This window comes from Nycticebus coucang, chromosome 13 (genome assembly GCF_027406575.1).
Source record: "Nycticebus coucang isolate mNycCou1 chromosome 13, mNycCou1.pri, whole genome shotgun sequence".
Taxonomy (NCBI): Eukaryota; Metazoa; Chordata; class Mammalia; order Primates; family Lorisidae; genus Nycticebus; species Nycticebus coucang.
The window spans coordinates 100,986,284-101,009,303 of NC_069792.1; the positions used below are offsets into that span (position 1 = coordinate 100,986,284).

General features: G+C 60.2%; 2 protein-coding genes across 11 annotated transcripts in view; one reads left to right on the top strand and one right to left on the bottom strand.

Annotated features, from left to right (window-relative positions):
- Window positions 1-407: 407 nt before the first annotated feature.
- LOC128563243 (mucin-1-like) lies at window positions 408-12,719 on the bottom strand. 3 transcript variants are annotated; one of them, XR_008373767.1, is made up of 3 exons: window positions 9,826-12,719; window positions 2,543-2,656; window positions 408-583 (listed from the first exon to the last, which is right to left on the bottom strand). XR_008373767.1 is itself a non-coding variant. In XM_053558527.1 (2 exons), exon 1 carries the CDS (start codon window positions 11,275-11,277, stop codon window positions 9,871-9,873), a length of 1,407 nt encoding a protein of 468 aa, XP_053414502.1. In that variant the 5' UTR covers window positions 11,278-12,719; the 3' UTR covers window positions 408-583; window positions 9,826-9,870. The 3 variants fall into 3 exon arrangements, 2 of the variants coding, with proteins under 2 accessions (XP_053414502.1, XP_053414503.1); XM_053558527.1 differs by lacking the exon at window positions 2,543-2,656; XM_053558528.1 differs by lacking the exon at window positions 408-583 and having other exon boundaries at window positions 2,435-2,656.
- The window catches only part of ADGRB1 (adhesion G protein-coupled receptor B1), an 80,908-nt gene continuing 65,471 nt past the window's right edge, over window positions 7,584-23,020 (top strand). For all 8 annotated transcript variants that reach the window (XM_053558509.1, XM_053558515.1, XM_053558507.1 and 5 more), the window contains exons 1-2: window positions 7,584-8,150; window positions 19,814-20,816. In XM_053558509.1, coding sequence (XP_053414484.1) covers window positions 20,033-20,816 — 784 coding nt within the window. In that variant the 5' untranslated portion in view covers window positions 7,584-8,150; window positions 19,814-20,032. The remainder of the gene's footprint in view (window positions 8,151-19,813; window positions 20,817-23,020) is intronic.

Below are 23,020 nucleotides of genomic sequence, written 5' to 3' on the forward strand. Positions count from 1 at the left end.
GGGTCTGGGACGGGGCAGAAACGGATGCTCCAGGCCCTGCCACCCCTTCTGCTGAGAGACAGATGACACAGCCACAGGGGGCTGCCTGAGAGAGTCGGTGAATAAGATATGGGAAGAGCTTGATGGGGCAGGATCCTCCCCACCCCCAGACTCCAGAAGGAGATGGACATTAAATGAGCCACTAGCTGGCTCAGGAGACACGCAGGAAAGAGCCACACAACTCAGTTCTCAGCACCCTGAGTTACCCAAACCAGGCAGGTCCGTTCTCGTCAATATCTTCAAAATGAATGTTGTCATTACTATTCCCCAAAGCACCACCACTACCACCCTCACAACTGGCATAAACACTGTTAATATCTTTTTTTTTTTTAATTTTTGTGTGTGTGTGTATGTGTGGTTTTTGGCCGGGGCTGGGTTTGAACCCGCCACCTCCAGCATATGGGACCTGTGCCCTTCCCCTCTGAGCCACAGGCGCCGCCCAACACTGTTAATATCATCACCATCACCTCCATCATCTATCTTCCACATCAGAAGATTGCAGGCAGAGGACTGTTAAGGGCAGGCGGCCACTGGGCAGATTGGTCTGGAAAACAGGAGAGGATTTGCCAGGTTACTTGCTTTCTTTGTGATCTTGTACATTGATTGCTATGTCTGAGCCTCAGTTTCCCTACCTTTCAGAGGGGAATTTTGTTCCCTAATATCTCTACTTTTCAATGTTTTTGAGTGTGAAATAAGTTGAAATATTTGAAAGTGTTGTGTAAATTTGAATGTACTGAACAAATGCTATGCATTGTCATCACCATGTGAAGTCCATTCCCCATAGTGCACCCTCCTCGGCCCCCGTCCCAGCAACCACACATTTGCCAGGTTTAGGGAAGGCTGCAGTTCTAGGAACCAACCCCAGGAGCTGGAAGATTGATTCCACCTTTGACTGGAATGCAAACAAGGCTCATCCTAAGAGTTATAGATTAGAGAACCTTCTAGGGGCCTGACCTGGGGGACCCGAAGAGCCTCTTTGTGCCCAGGCCCTGAAGGGCACATAGGCTCCGCCTTGGGAACAAGTGTGCTGGGGGTGGGGTAGAGGACTGGCTGGTGTGGGCAGGATGCTAGTTCCAGAAGAAGGGCTTGATGAATACTGGTTGATGCCCATCCTCAGGGTGTGACCAAGATGTGGTGGGGGTCAGGGCTTAGTCTATGATTATAGATCAGAAATCATGTGCCCAGAGTTGGGCTAAAGGTTCAAGAATCAGAGAGCTTGGTGTGTGATGAGGAATCAGGATCAGTATGTGACCAGTGCTCAGATGGGGATGAGGGGTCAGAACTCTAGAAACAGGGTCAGTGCTGAGTCAGGGTGTTGTGAGGACTGGGAGCAGTTCTCTGTTGTGAGGTGACTGTCTCCTCACCCTTTCTTTCTGCTCTATCAATCCTAAAAGTTCCCAGCAAAGAATAAGCTCATGACTCTGGGCCCTACTCTGGTCAGACCGCAAATGCTCGTGTTGGTCCTGGCCCCCGGTTGTGTGACTTTGGGGAGGTCCCAGCCCCTCTCAGAGGTGCAGTTCTTCCAACTCTGCAACGGGACCATCCCTGCCCCCTCTGCCAACTGCGGAGACCATGTCAAGAGAACATGCATCAGGACCATTTGCAGGCCCTGAGGACTCCCCCCCAACCCCCCACCCAGGAGCCCCACAATCACAGTGCTGACTGCCTGCTGCCACCTCACAAGGTCCTTAACCTGCTTCTCCTCCACCCAGCCCCCCCAGGCAGTGTCAGGAAAACCCGAGATGGCACCTGGTTCTCACATAGAGAGTTGTAAGAATAAGCGGTTGAAATATCCCCAAACCACCGCCTTCCTGCTGCCGCCTCCCCCAGGGAGACCAGAGCAGCCAAAGAGGGTGCCCAAGGAGTGAGGGCCCCTCAAGTTACATAAGCTCATCCTCGGGAGAAGGTCGAGGACTTGGCATCAGCACAAAGGCTGGGAGAAAACCTGGCACCCTCAGCCTCATGGCTGGGTCCTTGTCCGGTGGTGGCCTCAGTGTGGGAGTCTGGGAGACCTGTGCCTCTCAGGCAGACATTGCCCGTGGCCATGAGGATTGGGTGGGAGAAATGCTTCAAAGCACTGAGTCTCGAGTCCCCCAAACAAGTGCTGAGGAAATGCTCCTTCCCTCCTTTTCCTCTCTGGCAGCCTGCCCTGGGCCTGGGCTCCAGGGACCTGCTGAGTGTCGTAGGCCAGCTCCTGCCCCTCTGTGAGCCATCCCCGGAGAGTGCAGGGAGATGGCAGCTGCAGCCACAGAAGGGTCTTGGCAGAGTTCAAAGTGGGATGGGACACTCCCCTGACCCTAGCCCTTTTCCTGCCTGCTTGCCCCTGCCCTCTGCCCACTCCCAGCCTGTGGGGACCCACGCTGGGGGCAAGCCTGGCTCCCAGGTGCCTGATCCTCAGGTGCTCCCAAGAGAAGCATGTGCCCTGCCTGGGCTGCAGAGCCCTTAGCCTTTCTGGGCCTGGCATCCTCCAAGTGACCCTCAGTCTGTGAGGGGAGGTGCTTACCCAGGATTGGGGAGGGCAGGCTGGCTTCTCCAAGCCTCACTCAGAGGCGGTGGGAACGAGGGGAGAGCCAGGGTATGAGGCTGCAGCAGACTTGAGGCAGGTGTGGGGAGTCACCTGTGGGAATGGAACAGCCCATGGTCTAGGTCCTTCCCTGTATCTCTGCCCTGCCCGGGGAACACCGCTAGCTCAGGCCTTCCTGCAGTGTGTGGGTACTGGTGGGTAGACACAGTGGGCTGGAGAGGGGGTACATGTGGCTTGTCCCTGGGCCTTAGGGAAACTGCACTCCAGGGCACTGCAGAGAGTGGGGGCAGGAGCTGCAGGGGATGGGAGACAAGCTCCCACCTACAGCACCCTGCTGAGCCAAAGTGGCTGGAAAAGGCCATCCTGCCTCCTATGCTAGGCTGAGTTGTGTGGACAGAAGAGGCAGCAGTGGGGCTGAGAAGCTGGCAGAAGAGAGCAGGAGCCCCTGCAGTACACTGATGCTCTCAGTCCAGACTGGGCCCCCCCTCATTGCTCTGTAACCCCAACCAAGGCCACAGAGGTAGATGTTGTTACTTTCTCCGTTTTACAGATAAAGCAGGTACAGCACAGAGGGGATAAGTGCGTTTCCTGAGGACATGTAGTTAAAAACTGGAGGCGCCAGAACATAACCCAGCCCATTGAGCTGTGGTGACTACAGTGACCCATCCGAAGGTACCCCCACTCTCTCCTGTCTCCTATGTGGGGACAGGAGGGTCTGGGCTCACCTGGTCACCAGCTAGGCCTATAGCCACAGCACTTGCTCCCTCTGCCTGCGAGCCCCGCCATGGAGGGAACCTTAGGACTTGGGTGGAGGCCAGATACTGGCTGGGATGACCATCCAGAGAGATGCTTTCCAATACAGTAGCCACCAACCACATGTGCCTATTTAAGTTTACATGAATTTAAAGTCAGTAAAATTAAAAATTCAGTTTCCCTGTCCATAGGCAACATTTCAAGCACTCAGCAGCCACTGTGGCCAGTGCGGCTTTGCAGCAAGGCGCAGACATGGAACATTGCTACTGTTGCAGGAGGTTCCCTGGACAGAGGCCTCGAGAGACTGTTCCCAGGCTCAGGTGCCTAGGCCTCAAGGTCAGACCTTCTTTGTCCTTTGCCACCCCAGTCCAGGGTGGCAGCCCAGGAAGGAGGTGAGAAGAGACCGAGAGGGAAGAGAGAAAGGGGGCAGGGGCTTGTGGGGGGATCACCAGCCTCTGGGTCCTCTCAGCCTCCTGGGGGCCTGGGCTGGGGTGCCTGGGCCTACCTCCTTGTAACCCTTCTCCCTCGCCTCTGGCCCTGCATTGGAGTGGCTGGAGAGCATCCAGGCCTGAGTCCCCTCCACATGTGCAGACTGGGGCTGAGCCAGTGGAATTTCAGAGAACTGAGACTGACTGCATCTCCCCAGACCTTCTCTCGTGCTTGTCTTTGTCACCCTTAACCCTGGGCAGGCCTTGGGGTGCAGCATCCTTGTGGAGGGGCCGACTACTCTGCTGCCCTTCACTGGGCGCAGGTAGGAGCAGGGGGCTCTGCACAGAGGAGCCAGGGAGGGTCCCAGAATGTTTGACCTTGCTGAGGGGTGTGCTTAGACAGGGGTGACTGCAACGTGCCTGGGACACAGAAATGAGCCATGCCTGATTACGAGAAGACCAAGGCAGGCTTCTTGGAGGAGAAGCTAGCAGAGTCTCCCTTTAGAACCTTGTTAATGGGAGCCTCTGCCCTTGCCATCACTTTCTCAGAGTAACCCCTTTTTCCTGACTTTTCTAACATCTTCACAACACAGGGGGGCCTTTGGGCTGAGCTGGGGGTGTGAGGGGCTTAGGGGTGCACCATGATAAAGCTGGCAGAGGGCAGGGCCTCGGTGGCGGCATGGCAGGAACTCTGAATGTCCTGACCGGGAGGCCAACTGCAGCATGTTGCTCCCACAATTAACTACCATGCATGCGCATTGCCAACTACTCACTGTGTGCAGCCCGCACGGCACACAGGGCCTTCAGCCTCTGGCCTGCAGAGCTCATGAGCAGCTGGAAATCCCGCCTTCCTCCTGCTTACTCTCGTGGCACTTCAGCTCAGGGTGGGGGTGGTGAGGGTGGAGGAAGTCCCTGAAGTCAGGGTGGGAGCTCAGACAAGACTCAGGGAGCTTGGATCTAGTCTGCCCTGCTGCTGCCTGTGATCTCCCTGAGGATGAGATGGTCCCATGTATAATAGCTGGAAATATAGGTCAGCAGTTCTCAACTTGTGGGTCACGATCCACAGGAACTGTATTGAAGGGTTGTGGCATTGGGAGGGTTGAGAACCACTGAGATAGGTCTTCGAGGCGCTCTTCCCACTCCCCCTCTGGGGGCACCCTGGCCCTGCCCCACCTCTATTTTTCATCCCTCAGGGATGCCTTAGAGTCTACAAGGAGCCTTGGGACAAAGGTCAGGTTATAAACTGCCACAGGTCAGGACTCAAGTACAGTGAGTTTGATTTCAGAAAGAAGGTCACAGCTGGGTCTAAGGCTATGGTCAGGGACTGGTCAGGGCATGAAGAGGTACTGCAGGAAACAAAGCTGGGGCCACCAATTCCACCCTCCAGGTGCTGAGCCAAACCTGGCTTTCTTGGGGCTATGGCCAGGCCTCCAGAAAGAGACGAATTTGGGTGTGAGGTGTGCGGTGGCAAGGAGAGTGTGGGATGTCAGTTGAGGCAAATCTCTGGAAAACCAGCCACTGGTTTAACATTTTAGAATCCTGGAGTGTCTGTGCCGTTAGAAGCCTTCAAAATCATTAAGCCGAGGTATGCATGTACCAACAGGGAAACTGAGGCTGCAGGAGGGTGAATGTGACTCTATTTGAGGGCAGGCAGCTGGGAGTTGAGTCCCGCGGGCAGAGCACAGAACTCCCTGCACCTGATCACCAGGGGCCAGTGACCTCTTCTCCTGTGCATTGGAAGGTGGGGCTATCTAGTCCTGGATGGGGGAGGGTGGGGAGTGATTTTCTAAAAGGGCAGGCTAGGGAGGGAAGCAGGAGCCCCAAGCAGGCAGGGAAAGGCACAGACCTGCCTAGAAGCCCTGTTCTGAGAGGGAAGACCTCTTTGCCCTGGATGACCCAGTTGGTGGGGCCTCTGCCTTGTCCTGAGTCCCCAAGGTGGGACCCCAAATCAGGGAAGAAGGGGCTGGTGACAGAACCAAGGGCTGAAATCCCACTCCAAGATGCTGCCGCCTCACTGCAGCCTCCAGGACTAACGTCAGGGGCCCCCTGGTGGCCATGGATGCCTGTGCAGCCAGGAGACTAGAGCAAGGTCGACCAGAGCCAGGCATCCGGTTGAGGGTGGGCAGGGGAGGCAGGGAATCCTCAAAGGCAGACCTGGTCACCCCTCTTTGTTTATAATATTCCCAAAGACTTGGGGAAGAAGGCTTATTCCCAGGAAGAAGGTATGGTGCTGCCCATGAGGCTAGAGGGGATGGGGGACCTCTCCTGACCTTCCCTTAACTGCCTCCAGGTCTGGGCCTCTATGGCCCTTCTGACCAGTCCCTCAGGATACTCCTGGTTGGCCTTTCACAAGGACTGCTTTGGACACAGTTCTTTCTGGTGAGCTGAGCACAGTGCCTGGTTGCCTTGAGCCCCCACCTCAGTGCTTGACATGGTGGTCAGAGTGAGATGGCATTGATTGGGCGCCAGGGCAGGACAATGTGGGGATGGGTGCTGGCTTTCAGGCTGAGAGCGTGACAGTGCCTGTGAATTAATGGTGCTGGTGACAGAGGTGGCTCCCTAACAGAGACCCCAGCTGGATCTGCTGAGAGAAGCAGACAGGTGGACCAGATGTTGGGCTTGAGCAGCAATGGTGCCAATGGCCTGCTAAGATGGTAAGTGAGCAAAGCATTGGACATCCACTCAGAGGTTTCACATCAGAGTGAACCACAATGTAAAACAGAGCAAGGGGCTTGAGACAGAACCTCCCTGCTGGAGAAGGACCTGAGGTCACTCTCCTGAGGTCATTCCTCTGGGACTCTGGTTCTCATGCTAAAGAGCCCCCTTTGGGCACCTGGCCAGAGCTCCAAGCAGAAGAGGGACTCAGATGCTTTACCCTGGGAGATGAGGCAGCCAAAGGGGCCTGTCTCCATCAGCTGATGGAGAACAAAGTCCAGATGCAGGACTGGGATGTCTCTAAAGTCACCAAGTCAAAGGAGAATGGACGATGGGAAGACGGGCCTGGGGACAGCCTCACAGGGTCAGTGGCAGGCTAGACCTCCCTTTCAAGCCCATCTCCTTTTGGTTCCCTCCCCAAACTCCTCCCCTCAGCATCGGGCGGGAGTGGCCTTGAGGAAGGCCTGGGCAAACCCAGCTTGAGCGGTTCACAGCTGCCCTCTGAGCTCCAACATCTGATCCTCTTGGATGGGGTCTGGGGCGTGTGCCTCTGACTGCCTCTCCTGCCCACCAGCCCACTCTCACACTCCTCTCCACACACCATCCTTCCATCTGGGCACCCCCATCCACTCAACCCTGCACGGAGGCTGTCCATCACTCACCCACCCAACCCTACCAGCCTCTCCTTCCCTCCTTCCATCCATTCTAACATAGGTCCTTCCAGTCATCTGTCCTTCTAACCATCCCTTCCCATCACTTCCCTCTACATCCACCTGCCGTGTCCATCCTTCCATTAGCCCGTCCACCCACGCACCTGTATTGTCTATTCACACCCCCAACTTCCGCCCCTCCATTCATTCGTCGGACCCTCCATCATCCACCATCCATCCATGCAGGCGGCCACTCCCCTGCTCCTGGGGAGGCAGAGAGCAGAGACCCAACTCCCGGCTTTCTTGATGCACCAGGCAGGAGCTGGGCTTCCCCAGGTGTGCGCGGTTTATCCGCCCCCCACCCTTATTGCGCTCCCCTCCCCCACCCCGCCCCCCGCTCGCGCTCCCCCTCTAATGTGTGATCTGGAAGCTCTATAAAGCCTGATGTAATCCGTAATGCAGTCTCTGGCTCCCGATTCGGGATCCAGTTTCAGAGAGAGAGATTGGGGAGCGCCGGCAGCCGGGTGGGGGGAAGCTGCTCTCGCCTCTCTCCTCCTCCTCCTCAACGTCCTCGGCCTCCTCCTCCTCCTCCCCGCGCCGCCCCGCCCCCGGCTCGGCTCGGCTGGCCCCCCCCTCAGGAAGGGGAAAAAAGGCGAGAAGAGCGGGGCAGGCGAGAGGAGCGGAGCGGCGGCGGCCGGAGAGGGAGCGGCGGGCGCAGGCGGCGGCGGCGGGCGCGGCGTTGGCGGCGGCCCCGGCGGAGAGAGCGCGGAGCCGGCGAGCCCGGAGCACAGGCGGTCGCGCCGCGTCCTGGCCGGGCCTGGGCCCGCGCGCCCCGCACAGCCCGCAGCGCGGGCATCGGGACCCTCTGGACGCCCAGGGGCTCCTGCAGGCTGGGGGAAGGGAGGGGGCCTGCGCGCGCCGGCGGGTGCGCTCCAAGGGGCGTCCCGGCTAGGCCCGGAGACGGCTGGGGGCGGCGGCGGCAGGAAGAGCCCCCTCTCCGGTCCGGTGCCGGACTCGGCCGCTGGCGACGCGGGGCGCTCCCGGGGATTTACAACTCGCCGGATCAAGTCCTCGCCGGCGGGGCCGCCGCTACTGGGGAAGGTAAGGAAGGCTTCGGCGGGGGTTTGGGGTCGCGGCGGGAGGGGGCTCGCGAGGGAGGGAGGAGGCGGGGGAGGGGCGGGCGCCCGGACTTCCTAACTTCGCCGTTTGGGGCTTCTTCACAGCTCCGAGGTTTGTGCTGGGAGCTCGGGAGTTTGGACCCCCCAACCCCCGCCAGCCCCCTGCCTACTGCAGCGGGGGCAAGGAATGTGGCAGGTCCTTGGGAGCTCGCATTGGGCAGGCTGAGGAGGGGGCGACCTGGACGTAGCAGAGGCTGCTCTGCGTTGTTCACCTCCCCCCCAATCCATACACTCAGCCTGGCAGGCTGGCACCCTCCCCATCACATGCACAGACCCAGAGCAGGCTGGGGAGGGCGTTCCCCTTGCACCCCCAACACATATCGACGCGGGCAGGGGTCTAAGGGAACCCCTCGACGGCCCCCCTCAGCCGCACATAGACCCGGACAGGCTCAGGAGAGATACCTCCCGTGTGTACCTCTTCTAATCACATCTAGAGCCCCCTACAGACACTGTATAGGTGTATAGGGGCCCGAGACGTCCTCCCTCCACGCACAGAGCCTGGGGCAGGCTTGAGAAGCACCCAGACTCCTTGAAGCCGTTACCCATAGAACTGCCATTGGCAATAGAGCCTGCTCTGAGAGGTTCTTCACCCCCACTCTCAATTCTGCTGGAGGGCTATTTTGGCGCCCCCCCCCCCCCAGCACACACTCGAACGCCCTCGCTCGTTCCCGCCGCGTCTACCTTTCCACTCGGTCGGACAGGCCGCGCGAATCAGCCGCTCTGAACTTTGGGTCGGCACCGTACCCTCTCCTCGCAAAGCTGCGGGGCCGGGCGCCGAGCACTCCCGGGTCCGCGTCCCCAGCGAGCTGAGGCCGCTGGCCCTCCAGTACCGCCGCGTTCGTAAGAGCCGCGCGGAGACGCCTGGAGGAAGGAGCATGGCCCCCGCCCCCTCCCGGGGAATACGCGAGCTTTGGCCCCGGCCAGGAACCCTCTCCGCTGGTTCCGCAGCCCCCCGGGCAGAGCAGAGCGCGCCTCTGGCTTTGGGAGGGGGCGGCGGAGCTGAGAACCTCCGCCGAGAGAGGTGGCGGAGAGGGCTTGTTGGAGGCTGCGGCTCGGAGCCCCGGTCCCTCCGCCCGGCAGCGGTGGCTCCTGCTTGGTCACTCCCCGGCAGCCCCAGCTAGCGCCCGGCCTGGCACCGGGACCCAGGCCCGCTGGGCAGCAGAATCCTTACACTCTTATTTTGGGCTTCCAAGTTTCTCGGAGTGTGAGGACCTGGGCTGGGACCTGAAGAGCCCTAACCCCCTTCCCTCAGCACCCTTCCCTTGGAGAGCTCCCTGTCATTCCCCCGCGGCTGGGGCGCAGATTCCTCAGCGACAGCTCCCGGATAATTGAAAGGCAGGAAGGAGTGTGGGTGGGCAAGGGGCGCACCCCCGCTCCAAAGAAAGCGCTTGGCGTGTGCGCTAGGGATGGGGCTGGGAGGTCCGCACGCCAGCCCCTCCCTGGGGAGCCAAGTAGACCCTCCGTGGCCCACTGGTCAGATACAGACACACGCCCCCTCCAAAAAAGAGCCGCCGCGGGGGAGAAGCAGCGGTGGCGCGGGCGGAAGCGTGGGGGTAACGGAAGCCGGGGACCCTTTTCGTATCTGGGAGGTCGCATACCGTGTTTGGGGTCTGGGGGAGCTACTATAACGTCCCCCAGAACCCTCAAGCGTTCCATTGTTCGGCGACCCACGCAGCTGAGGAGGCAGAAAAGGAGGTCGAGAGGGAAGCCTTTGCTTTCCGGACCCGCAGCGGCAGCAAAACTCTACGCCCTGCTCGCCGGGGTGCCGCCAGGTCCGGCTTTGAGAACCCCAGCAAGGTCAAGCAGGGGAAGGGGGTAGCGGAGGGGTTCCGGGGAGCGCCCCCGCCCAGGAGGAGTTGGGACCCTGGAAGCGGGTGTGGGCAGCCCGCAGAGTCAGTCCCCGGCGCCCGGCGCCCGCGCCCGGTCCCTGGAGGCGGATGTGGCGCGCGTCCGGGATCCCGGAGCGCCCAGCGCTCTCCCTCTTGGCTCGCTCGCTGGTCCTCGTAGCTGTTTTCAGACTTGTTGCGCCTGGATCTGGGGGGCGGGAGGCTGGCGCAGGAGCTCAGAGCCTGGAGGCCGGGGGTGCTGCCGGAGCAGCATGCGGCTCCGCGGGCGGGCGCTGCGCCGGGGGCGAGAGCGGGCACTTTGCCGCCTCCGATACCTGGGAAGGGCGCCTGTTGCCGCCGCGGTCCCTCGCGGGGGCGGAGAGAGGGCGACTCGTGGCCCTCGGCATCACGCCGCACTCCTCCGGATCCCGGGCCAGGGAGGGGACCAGTCGAGCTGTGGAGCCCCCCTGGTCCCTTCCCGTGCTCCAGGCTCCGGGCCCGCTTGGCCTCGGTATCCGCGTCTGTGAAATGGGGCGCAGGCTCTGCTCTCGGAGCCCTCCCAGCCCCGACCCGAGATCTAATGTGCTGGGTCCGCAGCGTGCTGAGTCTGCGGCGTCCGGGCGGGCTGGGTCGCAGGGAGCTCGGGCCTGCGGTCACACAGCCGCGGGGCCGGGCAGGAGCTGGTTCCTGGCAAGGCCGGCCGAGCGCTCCAGGCCCAGGCAGCCTCCTGCGGCACCCTCTCCCCCTGGCCTGCCGGCCTGGCCCGGTCCCACCTCCTGGAGCGGGCCTCCAGGCCTCGGAACTGGTCTCCTGGGGACCACGGGGGGCTCCAGGCCCAGGCGGCTGGCGCGGGGCTGCAGTAGCGGAGGGCGGAGAACTGGGCGCGCCTCCCCGGACGGCCGAGAGAGGGCGCCCGCGCTGCTCCCGCGCCGCCCCGCCCTCCCCTTCCGTCTCCTCCGCGGCCGGCCGGCGGCTCAGGCCCCATCTTGGGCAGACCCAGCCGCGACTGCCGCTTCTCACCCGCCGGTCCGCTCCAGCCGCTGGAGCCGGTGACGCGCCTCGCGTGTCATCCTGAGTCCCCATCTCTACTGGTCCCCGTGCCCCATACGCCGTGCACAGGCGTGAGCAAGCGTGTTTGTGTGCATGTGTACATGTGTGCCACGCGTGCACGTGTGTGTCCGGCAGGCTGCGGGCACGTGTGTGCAGGCATGCAGACTTCCACATGTGTGAGCGTGGCTCAGCGGAAGACTCGTGTGAGTTGCTGTGGGTGCAAGATTTGGCCAAACCACACTGTGTCTGCCTGCTGTGCACCCTGGAGGAGACCCTGACACCACCCAGCCCCTGACCCTGGAGGGTGGGTCAATCCCCCAGTGCCTGCACTCCCTGCTCTGCTCTCCCACTGTCCTCTGGAATTCTCCGGCCTCCCTGACTGCAGCTGGGCCACTGGGCAGAGCTCCGGTTTCTAAATAAACACACAGGGCCGGGGATCCCCTGCACACAGATGAAGTGAATGTTCTGGTGCCAACGTGCACATACTCACACTGGGAGACAGCAGTGGGCAAGGAGGAGGGCCTGGTTCCTGTCTGACCCTCTCCCAAATGACAAGGCCAGTGGGGGGGTGTGGGAGGAAGAGATGCATAGGGGTCTCCCCCAGGAGGCTTCCAAAGGCTGAAGCCACCAGCCGGCTCATGGAAGGGGTAGGTAGGCAGGCAGTGAAGGGAACAGAAGGTCTGGACAGAGGGAACAGCCAGGCAAAGGCCCTGGGTGCAGTCCAGGTATGAGGGATAGACAGGAGTTGGAAGGAGGGTCCATGGCAGGACTGGGGCTTCAGAGGGAGCAGAGCCCACACCTCAGAGCCCTGGAGGCCTCGGCCTGTGTCCTGGGTACATGAGGAACCATAGGAGGGTCTTAAACAATGTTGATGACTTTGCTGATGAGCATGCCAAAGGGATGATAGGTGCACCTTTGAGCAGCTGGGTCACGGGACAGAATGCATTCCCTGTTGTCTGGGGCTGCCCATGCCCATAGCTACATTGCACAAGACACACCCAATTCTTCACAGCAGGCTGCAGCCAGCCCTGCACACACATGTACAAACACAGCATAAACAGGTGCACAGTGCAAGCACAAGTGTCCTCACAAAGAAAAGTAACACTCAGAATGCTGGTATGCCACTGCCCTGGTGTCTTTGCCCAGTTGTGGGCTCGTGGGGACAGAAGCCAGTGCAAGCACAGGGCAAGCTGCCTCCTGTGCACGGCCATTTTCACAAACAAACCTGCACCCTCCCACACCTTCCTCCTGCCAGTCATCACCATTGGCCACAGCATTCTCATCTGTCAGCACCTGCCGTCACCCCACCCCTATCACTCCCACCATTCCCCACCCCCATCAGCAACACCAGCACCAGCCATCTCCCTCTGTCGGGTCTGCCACCTGACCCTCACCTCTGGCTCCTATCTCCTGCTCAGGCTCCTGCTGTGGTCCTGCAGCTGTTGGCATCTGTCCTGGGCACCCCACTCCAGGGCTTGGTCAGAAGTGTATACTGGCTTCTCTGTAGCTTCCCTGTAATGCCAGTGCAAAGCAGGCAGTGGCCCATGGAGTGATTGTGTCATCTGGCCCAGAGTGGCCAGAGATCAGGGCTTCGTGCAGGGGCAGCTTACTGGAAGCTCCGAGGCTAGGGTGGACAGAGAGATGAGACCCAGGCTGATGGCAGGAAGGCGTGCAACTCCCTGTTCCCCAGGCTGTCTCCCCTTACACTTAATGGGGGGTCAGTTTTGAGAGTGCTGACTCGTGGTTGAAACATGGGGTTGAGGGGTCCTTGAAGTAGAAGACAGGTATATGTGAGGTGCCTTGGGTTGTAGCAGGGTGCGTCCTGGGCCTGTGTCACCTATTCTGGCAAACCTGGATAGGTGCAGAGGGAGTCCCACAAAGCCTCAACCCCAACTCCTTGTCCTCACTGTGCTGTGCTCCCCCAGGCCCCAACTTCATAGAGCCTGTTCCTATGCTGGTCCAGACCTTCCTCTGCAATGGTGCCCAGGTCACACACAGCCCTGTCCTCACCCCTCGAGCACACAGATGTGTACATGCACTTACAGCTGGTGTACTGCACTACACACTCTGCACATGCCTGCACGCATGTCATACACACAATCCTCCCGTGCATGCACACTCACTTGTAACTCACTGAAGAAACATGCACACCCCTGTGAACATGCACACTCATGCCACATTAGCACATAGTGTGTGCACAACCGTGCTTGTAACGCAGACACTGCATGTCACCACTTGCACGCTCACCCCCTGTGTAATCACATGCCTGCTCATTCCCAGCATGCACATTTACGCATAAACATGTGGCATCCACACACAACTGTACACACATGTTGGAGTCCTCAGTGCCCAGCCTGCCCCACCCACAGGACACATACCCTCTGCTCCTCCTGGAAGCTCAGGCAGGTCTAGTCTTGGGACTGTCCCCCCATGTCCACACACCCACCTGCCCACCAGGGCATATAGAGGCCCAGGATGGGACTTGTTCCTGGGGTGTAGCCTCCCATCGGGGAGCTCAGTGTCACATCTCAGCATGGGTTTGGAATGCCTGCCCTGCCTCTGTGGGGTGACAGTCTTGCTGCAGTGTCTGGCAAGATCAGGGTAGGTGCTGGGGGAAGCCAGGAGACCTGCCCCAGTGGGCGTCCAGGCTAAGAGTGAGTCTCCCACTGTGATCCCATCCACTGCTGCCACCCCTAGGCTAACCAGGCAGCCCTGCCCTTGGGGACAGTTCCTATTATGATGGAGCCATCCTCCTTCTGGCCTCAGACCTGCCCTGAGATGTCCCTTGGATCTCAGCACAGCAGAGGGGGAGGGCGTGGGTAGGCAGGGGACTTTGGCATAAGGAGTGTCTGTAGGGGGTGCAGGCGGTTTGGGGTGATAGGCCTTAGGCTAGACCTGGTGCAGTGACCCAGGGGCCTAAGTCCCATTGGAGAGCTGGTCTCTGACCTAGGCCAAGGTGGTCTGTGCAGTAGGGGTGGGATGGGGGTGCTACCTGAGACCATTGCTCAGACTCTGGGCCTCAGTCTCCACGTTTGGGAGTGTGGGTGAGGGCCACCTTGCCCTCTGGGTGGGAGTGACTGGAGGAGAGTCTGTCTGGGGCAGAACCTAGCACCACACAAAGCCCCTTCCACCCTGACCCTGCAGTGGGCCCTCCAGGGGTGCTTGCTCTCTCCCTGGTGCTGGCCAGATCCCCTGGATGGCTCCTGAGGGGCTGGACCGGGCAGAGCTGCTAGGTAGGGTGGGCTCTCACGCCCACAGGGGCCCATCCCCAGAGGCCACCCGCCATGCGCTCACTCCCAAGTCTGCTTCTGCTTGTGGATGCAAAGTAATCTGGGCTCCTTGAGGGCAGCCAGCTACCCTGCAGGTCTGCCCATGGGGCCTGGGCACAGGCTATGTGGGCAGACGGTGGCCACAGGTTGGGCAGGCAGGCTTTCCTGGAACCCCTTTCTCAGCTTGGCCTGTCCCTGGCTCCCTGGCCGCCTCATCATGGCTTAGAGCCCCTGAGATGTGCACACAGGCTGTCCTGGGCCTATGTTCCCTATCAGATGCCCTGCCAGGGCCCCACAGGTGTGTGGTGGTGCTGCCTCTGCTTCCGGTGACCAGGCTGCTGGAATGGCTTCAGTCTGGGAGCCCCCCGGGGGGATGTGGGGGCATGCTGAGCCAGGAGGGCTGGCCACCGGCCTCCCTGCGCCCTGGGCAGTCAGTGCCGAGGGTGCCCCTCCTCTCCCCCAGTGCAGCCTTTTCTCAGGACACACAGGCAGGCACTGTTCAGAAGGCCGGCAGGACAACAGAGTGCCTTTTGTGGCTGGTGTCTGGGGATGCCATTGGTGGCCTAGGGGGGGCGGGCCAGGGACGCAGGAGGCCTGGGCCTGGGGTCGTGTCTATGGGTATGGACTGGGTCTGGGGTGGCAGGGGTCAGTGCTGAGCTTTGGGCAGGTGCACAGTGGCCTGGTGGGCAGGGACACTGATAGCAGCTCCCAGTTGAATGGTGGGAACTGAGGTATAGGGTGAACAGAACCCAGGGCTGGATCTGGGATTGGGGTGTGCGGTTTGCATGGACATGTGCCTGAGAGGTGGTGGGAGATGGGTGTGGTGCCCTCACAGAGGTGTACTATGCTGGGGTTACACTCTCCTGCCTCCCTGAGAGGATGCGAGGTTGACCAAGGGGTCCCCTGCAATGCCAGGCCTGCCTTGGACTACAGTCAGTGCTTGTGAACCCCAGGCTAGGGAATCTTTCCTCCTGGCTGTGACCCCTCTGGCCTCTATTCTCTCAGCCCTGGTGGCTTCCACCCCGTCAGCCCTGCCCAAAGACCTGTGCAGTCCCCACCTCACCCAAGGCCACTCTGCAAGCTCTGAGAGGCAGAGAGTGAGAGAGTGCTCTGCACCCAGAGCAGCCAGCTAGCCTCTTCTGCAGCAGGAGGGATGGGGGCTAGATGCCAGGAAGAACTGCCTGGCAACAAGAGCAGTGTGACACTGAAGAGAGTGACAGCAGTGGTGGGGGCCTTGGGGGAGACTTGCCACTAATTGTTCACTATCCTTGGGTACATGAAGGGTAGCAGGTTATGGGGAACCCATTACCAGAGAGAGGCCTATGGTGGTCGGGTGGGGGGGTGATACAGTTGCCGACTCCTGGTGAGAGAGCTGATGACATCTTGTAGTTAAGTGTAGACACCTCATGAGAGGCTCACCAGTGACCACACTGGGCCTGGGCACTAGGGCCCAGAGCCCAGAGCCTTTCTCATTTGTCGCTTGTGACTGGAGGTGCACAGATCTCGAACCCTCAGTGGAGACCTGGGACAGGGTGGGTTGAGGCAGCCAGGCCTGGGCTGGCCACGGATGAGCCATGCAGGTGTCTACCTTCAGGGTCCCTGTGGAGACCATCAGGAAGGCTGAGACCCTTGTCAGAGAAGCGCCGTGTGGGTGCTGAGCTCTGGCACTCAGAGTCTGTCTAGTCCAAGCCTACAGGGGCCCTGGCCCTCCTGACTGAGGCCGTCTGAGTGCTGGGTGTGGCCAAGGGAGGAGGTGTGAGCCAGGCTGGGCAGAGAGGGCACTGTGCCAGTCAGAGCTAGCGTTTGCTTTGGGCCTGGTCCTCTTTCCCTGGGGCCCCTGACCCTTAGGAAACACTAAACACACCCTCCCCGGGTCTGTCTCTGGTCTCAGGCTCTGCCGTGCAACCTCATATAAACTTGCCAAGTTGTTCACACCCCGGAACTCATGTGCACACTAGCAAACACACAAACACCCACACAGGTTGACCTCTGCCCTCTCATCTCAGTGAGGGCCACCACCACTCCCCCACTTGCCCCTGGAAGTCTCCTGTGACCCTCTGACCCCACCGACTGCCCTAGCCTAGATGCTACTATACAGGCCCACCCCTGCCTTAGCAGGCAGAGGGAGCCCTAGATGGAGTACAGATCGAGACCTGACCCCCATGCACCTTCAGGCACCTCTCCTTCATGCCCTACCTTATTGTGGCTTGACTGTCAGCTCAGCCTGACATGGGGGACTGAAGCCCAAGGAGCTGGTTCCTGGTGCCCCCACCCCTGCCAGCTCTGGGCCTCCCTGGGTGTGGGAAGGCTTTGAGTACAGGGAGCTGGTCAGAGGGTAGATGTGGCAGGTTGGGGGCTAGTGCCTGCTGGCAAGCATAGGTGCTGTCCACACTGACGGCGTGGGCCTCCTGCCTAGCTCTGCCCTGTGACCCAGCCAGAAAAGTCAGGGTCAGGCTGGTTGTGTGGTTGTCAAACTCCCTTTTGCTGGGTGGGACGGCCTTTGGCCAACAGAGCCTGCCCCAAATCCTGGGGCTGGAGCAGTTTGAGCCCAAGGCATTTTAGGGGATGTCAGGGTACCAGGGAGTGACCTGAGCCCTATTGCTCCCCTCCCCATCCTGCTCCCTGGTGGCCCCCGCAGGCCTCCTTGCAGAACCCCAGAGAACACAGGCTTGGCTGACAGTCCTAGGCTGGAACCCTGCCTCAGGTGCCCAGTGCTAGCTCTGAGGCCCCACCAGGGTGTGGCTCGCCTGTGGCCCTCAGTGTGCCCATCTGTAAAATGGAGCCATAACAAGTTACCCCTGAGGTTTCTGCCTCAAAGACAAAGTGCCTGGCACAGGATTGCTCTCAACATGAGTCCCGTCTCCTGCCACAGGTTTGAGATGGATTCTTCTGTGTTTTCACACTGAGCTGGGGCAGGCACAGTCCGTACAGTGTTGTGGGCATGATCCCCCTTTTCCCAGCATTATATGGCTGGGCATATGAGGCTGTCTATTCCAGGCTGCACCTATTTTCCAGACAAGGTGACTGAGGCCCTAGAGGACTTCATCCTGTCCACAGGCCTGCCCACGGTGGCTGGTGCTTTTGTATCTGGGCTTCTGTACCTGCTCCTGGCATTCCAGACCCCAGAGCCAGCCCCCTTTTGGGAGGGCTATGGGGTGGAGCCACCAGGGGCCAGGATGAGGAGGGGAGATCTAAGCATCTCAGGCTGTGCATGTCCCTCTAGGAGGAAAGTGGTAGATTTGGGGGTGCCACATAATGAAAATTAGGGATGACAGAATTGCCTGAGGCCTCTGGCACCATGAGCAGGGGATAGTTAGAGTTTGGACGCTGTCACGAGGTGGGAGGTGAGACTGAAGTTTCTGCTGGGCTTTGTGACATTGGCCTGAGGCTGCAGCTGATTCCTGGGACTCGGGGGTATTAGGGAGGAGCCTGCCCAGGGATGGGGCTCCAGCCCAGACCTGGTGGCAGCCTTGGCATTAGGTCCCAGCTGGGAGTAGGGGAGAGGGCCCAGAAACTGGACTTGGCTGGGCTCAGGTAAAGCTCCAAGTTGGTGCCCCAAGCAAATAGCGCTGCCTCTGCCTCTTGGTACCCTGGCTACGGCTCTCTCGCTCCATGAGTGAAGTAGGTGGTCAGGGCAGGTGGACTCTTCAATGCCCATGTGCACAGAAGAGAGGTCATGCCCAGACCCCCAGTGTGTACAGAGTGGAGTTAGAGGAGTGGCCATAGGCAGCATCTCCCCAGGGCTACCCCAGAGGTGCCAGGAGGAGAAGCTCGAGTTGTTGGTTTGTGCTTTTTAAAAAAATTCCCTTGAGGAAGGGCTGAAGCTTTGTCACTAAAGAGACCTCAGAGGGCTGAGTTTGGTCACATTTACTCCCTGGGAACCCAGAAATCCCTGCCTGTTCCTCTCCCTGCTGGGGTCACTTCCTGTGCCTCTCTGGCTAACACCTCGCCCCCCTCCCCCCATCTAGCTCTTGCCCTCTTGCTGAGAGCAGTGAGGCTCCCACCCCTACTTTACAGATGAGAAAACTGAGGCTCTGCAGTGAGGGACTTGCCAGAGGCCACACTGACATAAGAGGTGGAGCCCCAAGCCAGCTGCCAGTGTCCTAGCTCCCATCAGCTCGGAGCCTCAGCTGAGGCTGGGACCAGACCCAGAGGCTGCCTGAGCCCAGTGCCTCGCTCTGCCTACAAGGCCCGTGCAGGAAGGACGCCAGGAGGGGACTGCAGAGCAGTGACTGACCTTGTGTCTCCAGCCAGCTGGGCCCAGACAGCAGGAAGCGGCAAGTCCATGGGCAGGCGGCCGGCGTGTGCACGGTCAGCAGAGTGGGGTGTCCGCACCAGGAAGCCGGGTGGGCTGGGGGAGGGGACTAGCTATAACTTCCCCTCCCTCCCCACTGGTATAGCACCTAGGTGGGATGGACAACCTGGGTAGGAGTGTTGAGGACAGTGGGGACACTGAGGTCTGGAGACAGAAGAAATTTGTCTAGGTCTACAACCAGGTGGCTCTGCTGTGTCCCTGATTACATGTGGCTCATATGTGGCCAGTGTGAGTGTACAGTCACCCAGCCAGGGCCCTCTACTGGAACTGAGACATGTTACCCAGTGTCACAAGTTTGGGGCCAGTTGGGGCTCTGCTACCCACTCTCTGTGGCCTTATTCTCTCTGAGCCTCAGTTTCCCCATCACTAAATTATGAGTAATGGTGCTGGCCTCACAGAGGCAGAGGTGGGGCAAGGTGGCTTCTGGTGGCTCCACCTGCTGTCCCTCCCTAGGCTTTGCTCCTGGAGCTGTCTGGGGCAATGGGGCAAGGGGACCCTGGCACTGAAGGCAAGTGGCAGGCCCGGAAGGGAGACTGCCTGGCAGGTGTATGAGGGGAACAGCTAGGACAGGCAGGAGGCTGGCTGATGACAGCCATGGCAGGTGCAAGGATCTGAACACTCCTGCTTTGGGTGTCTGCACCCTCCAGGCATTGGGGGCATGAGGCTGGGGCATGGCCAGTCTGACCTTTCTCCTCCACTTTCCCTCCCACTTACCTTCTTGTTGGGTTTGCAAAATCTCTGCTGGGAAGAGAAGGTTGGTGGGTGGGGGCAAAGGACAGCCAGGAAAGGGAGCAGAGAGTCTAAGAGATCCAGGCTCTGTGATTACAGTGTCAGCCTCAGAGGAGCCGGGCCAGGCTGCCTGGCCTGACAGACACAGCTGAGACCCTCAGGCCTGGATGGGGCATGAGGCACCTTTCTGCCCTGACTGGTCCCTGCCCCTGCAGGTGGATGTGCTGGTGGGTAGCAAACACAGGTGGACTGAGCAGGTGCCTGGGCGGGCACCAGGCCTGTATGTGGCCACAGCCCTCCTCTCCTCGCTGAGAGCCAGGATGTGTTGGAGAGGTCATGCCCCCAGCCCGTACCTCCTCAGGGGTTCACTCTCACCCTTCTGCTCTTCTTCTTCTAGCTGCTGCTGGTGGCCACTGGCAGGTGCCAGGGCCCTGGACTTTGGAAGCCGTCACTGCCCTCTCTGTTACCTGAAGCCAGGCCCTCTCCCCACCCTGCCCTTGTCCTATACCCGACTCCCAGCCCCCTGCCCTTGCCTGCTGCCGGACCCTGGCATGTCCAGGCCTGGCCCGCACCTGCCTGCCCAGCCCACAGAAGCCCGGCGGCCGCGAGAGCTAGGATGAGGGGCCAGGCTGCTGCCCCGAGCCCTGTCTGGATCCTCGCCCCGCTCCTGCTGCTGCTGCTACTGCTGGGGCGCCGAGCACGTGCGGCCATTGGGGCAGAAGCGGGGCCCGGGGCCCAGCCGTGTGCCACGCTAGTGCAGGGCAAGTTCTTCGGCTACTTCTCAGCGGCTGCCGTGTTCCCAGCCAATGCCTCGCGCTGCTCCTGGACGCTGCGCAACCCAGACCCACGGCGCTACACACTCTACATGAAGGTGGCCAAGGCACCCACGCCTTGCAGCGGCCCAGGCCGCGTCCACACCTACCAGTTTGACTCCTTTCTGGAGTCCACCCGCACCTACCTGGGCGTGGAGAGTTTCGATGAGGTGCTGCGGCTGTGTGATCCCTCTGCGCCCCTCGCCTTCCTGCAGGCCAGCAAGCAGTTCCTGCAGATGCGCCACCAGCTGCCTCCCCATGACCCTGACCTCGGCCTCCTGGGTGGGCCCCTGGGCCCCGGCGATGACTTCTCAGTGGAGTACCTGGTCGTGGGCAACCGCAATCCCAGCCGGGCCGCCTGCCAGATGCTGTGCCGCTGGCTGGACGCCTGCCTGGCTGGCAGCCGCAGCTCGCACCCCTGTGGCATCATGCAGACACCCTGTGCCTGCCTGGGCGGTGACACTGGTGACCCTGCCACGGGCACCCTGGTCCCCCGCGGGGATGTCTGCTTGAGAGACTCTGTAGCCGGAGGCCCTGAAAACTGCCTTACCAGCCTCACCCAGGACCGAGGGGGGCACGGCACCTCAGGTGAGAGGCTGTGGGAGAAGACCTGGGGGTGGCTCTGCGGATGGGGTGGGGTGGAAAGGTCCCCAGGCTGCTTGGCAGGTCTCCCTCCCCAGCAGGGGAGCACACAGTTCATGTCCACCATGGTGGGCCCAGGGCAGGGAGCTGGGGCCCAGGACATGGGGCCGGGCCCCTGGTAGGTGCTTGTCCAGCGTTGAATGGATGCATGAGGGAAGGGGCGGTAGGGCCTACTGTTCTCCAAGATGAGTTGAAATTCCTGGCTGGGTGCACCCTAAAGAAGATCCCTGAGAGCAGTGCAGTGCCGCCTTCAGTGGGCAGCTGCCATGTACTCGGACCAGGGGACCTTGCTCAAAGTTCTGGGAGCTGTGAGACAATGGAAGTTTAGGTAGAGGGGACAGGTTGGGGGGTATCAGCCCTTGGAGCCTGCACAGGAGTGGCCTTGACCAGCCTGGTGCAGGAGGTCGGTGTTGCATAGGCCTGGAGCATGCAGGCCTTGCCGCCCTGAGACATGTGGAAGAGAAAAGGCAGCCAGGGTCTTGGTCAGAGCGCCTGAGAGGCTGGGATAGCACTGAGATGGGATGTGGGTGTGGGGGCATCCGAGGGGCTTGAGTCTGCCATGTCAGGCAGGGGCTAGTGGTGCATATGCCGCTCAGGCCAGCCTAGTACTTGCTGCCAGGAGGGTCGACATGGGGCATAGAGGCTCTCAAGGACATGCAGATACCAGGAGCCTATGGACTTCTCAAAATAATGTCTTTAAAGACATAAAATAGGCTCTGCAGGGTTAGCCAGCAATCCTGGAGCACAGATCCATTCCTAGCCCTGGGTCATGGATCTCAGATTCCAATTGCAGGCTGGGAAAAGGGACAGAGGGGAACAGGGTGGGAGGGAAGGGGTCTGAGGCTCAGCTAACCTCTCCAGTTGCCCAAGGAGGGGGCAGTGTCCTTGGCTATAAAGGCCCAGGAAACCAAGTGGAAACTCTGAGTCAAGACAGATGGGCCCATCAGCTGTGGTAGGTGCTACCAGCGGCCAGCTAGGAAGGGCTGAGGACCAACCTTCTGGCCTGGCAAAGTGGAGGTCACCATGACCTTGGCAAGGATAGCTTCTGTGGTGTGGCGGGGATGGGAGTCTTAGGGGCCTGGAGAGAGCCTGCAGCTGAGAGTGTTGGGCCTCTGTGAGGAGCACAGTGATGGGCCAGTGGGCTGGTGTGGCGCTGGGAGGTACAGGCAGACCCTGCCATGTCGTGCCCTGCTGCTTCTGGCCACTTAATCCCTCTGAGCTTTGGTTCCTTCATCTGCAAAATACTGACTACTTTGCAGGGTTGTTTCATCAAATTGGATGCGACAGACCTCAGGGGCTTGGGACATGATCACATGTAGTATGAGAGAACTGGTCCTTGTTAGCCTCACACAGGCAGTGTAGAGCTTGCTGGCAAGAGCTGAGCACCGTCAGTGCACTTTGGCTGGTGGAGGGGTGCAGTTGGCATTGGAGGATGCGTGGACTCTTGTGCTGAGCACCTGCTACCTGCAGGCCTTGGTAGGGGTCCTAGACTGATGGTGGAACCTTCTCCTCCCAGTGAATTCTGCACGTTATCTTGAGAACTGAAGGGCCCTGGAGGGCTTTAGGCAGAACTGCAAGATGCTGAGGCTATGATTGTAGAACAGATGTCAGGTTGGAGGGGAAGCCTGGGACGTCCAGGGGGATTTGATGCTGGCCTGGTCAGGGAGCGGATACCGAGGGAGGGAAGAGGACAACGGACAGCCTTGCAGGTGGGACTGGTGACCCACTGATGAAAGGATGTTTGCAGGAGGCAGGAGAAGGCTAGACCCCTCCCAGGCTTCTGGCCAGGTATAAGGATATAATCCAAGGTGGGGAAGCTGGGATGGAGGGTCAGGAGGAAGAAGAGCCAGAGGCCATAGTGGACTTGAGTGTGAGATGCCTGTGGGCCGTTGGGGAGTGTCTTGTAAGCGGGAAGCTATGGCAGCTGGAACACCAGAACAGGGCCAAGGCAGTGCAATGAATGCTTGAAGATGGCATTTGAGCCATATATGCAGAGCCCCAGGGCCTGAGTTCAGATCCATGAGCCAGCTCCATCAGCTCTCTGGTCCCCAGGGCCCCTCATCTTTAAAACAGGAAGAGTAAAAATGTCTGCTTTCCTAGATTGCCATGAGGACTAGGGCTGGGGTGCGTGTTTCTGAGCTGAAGCAATG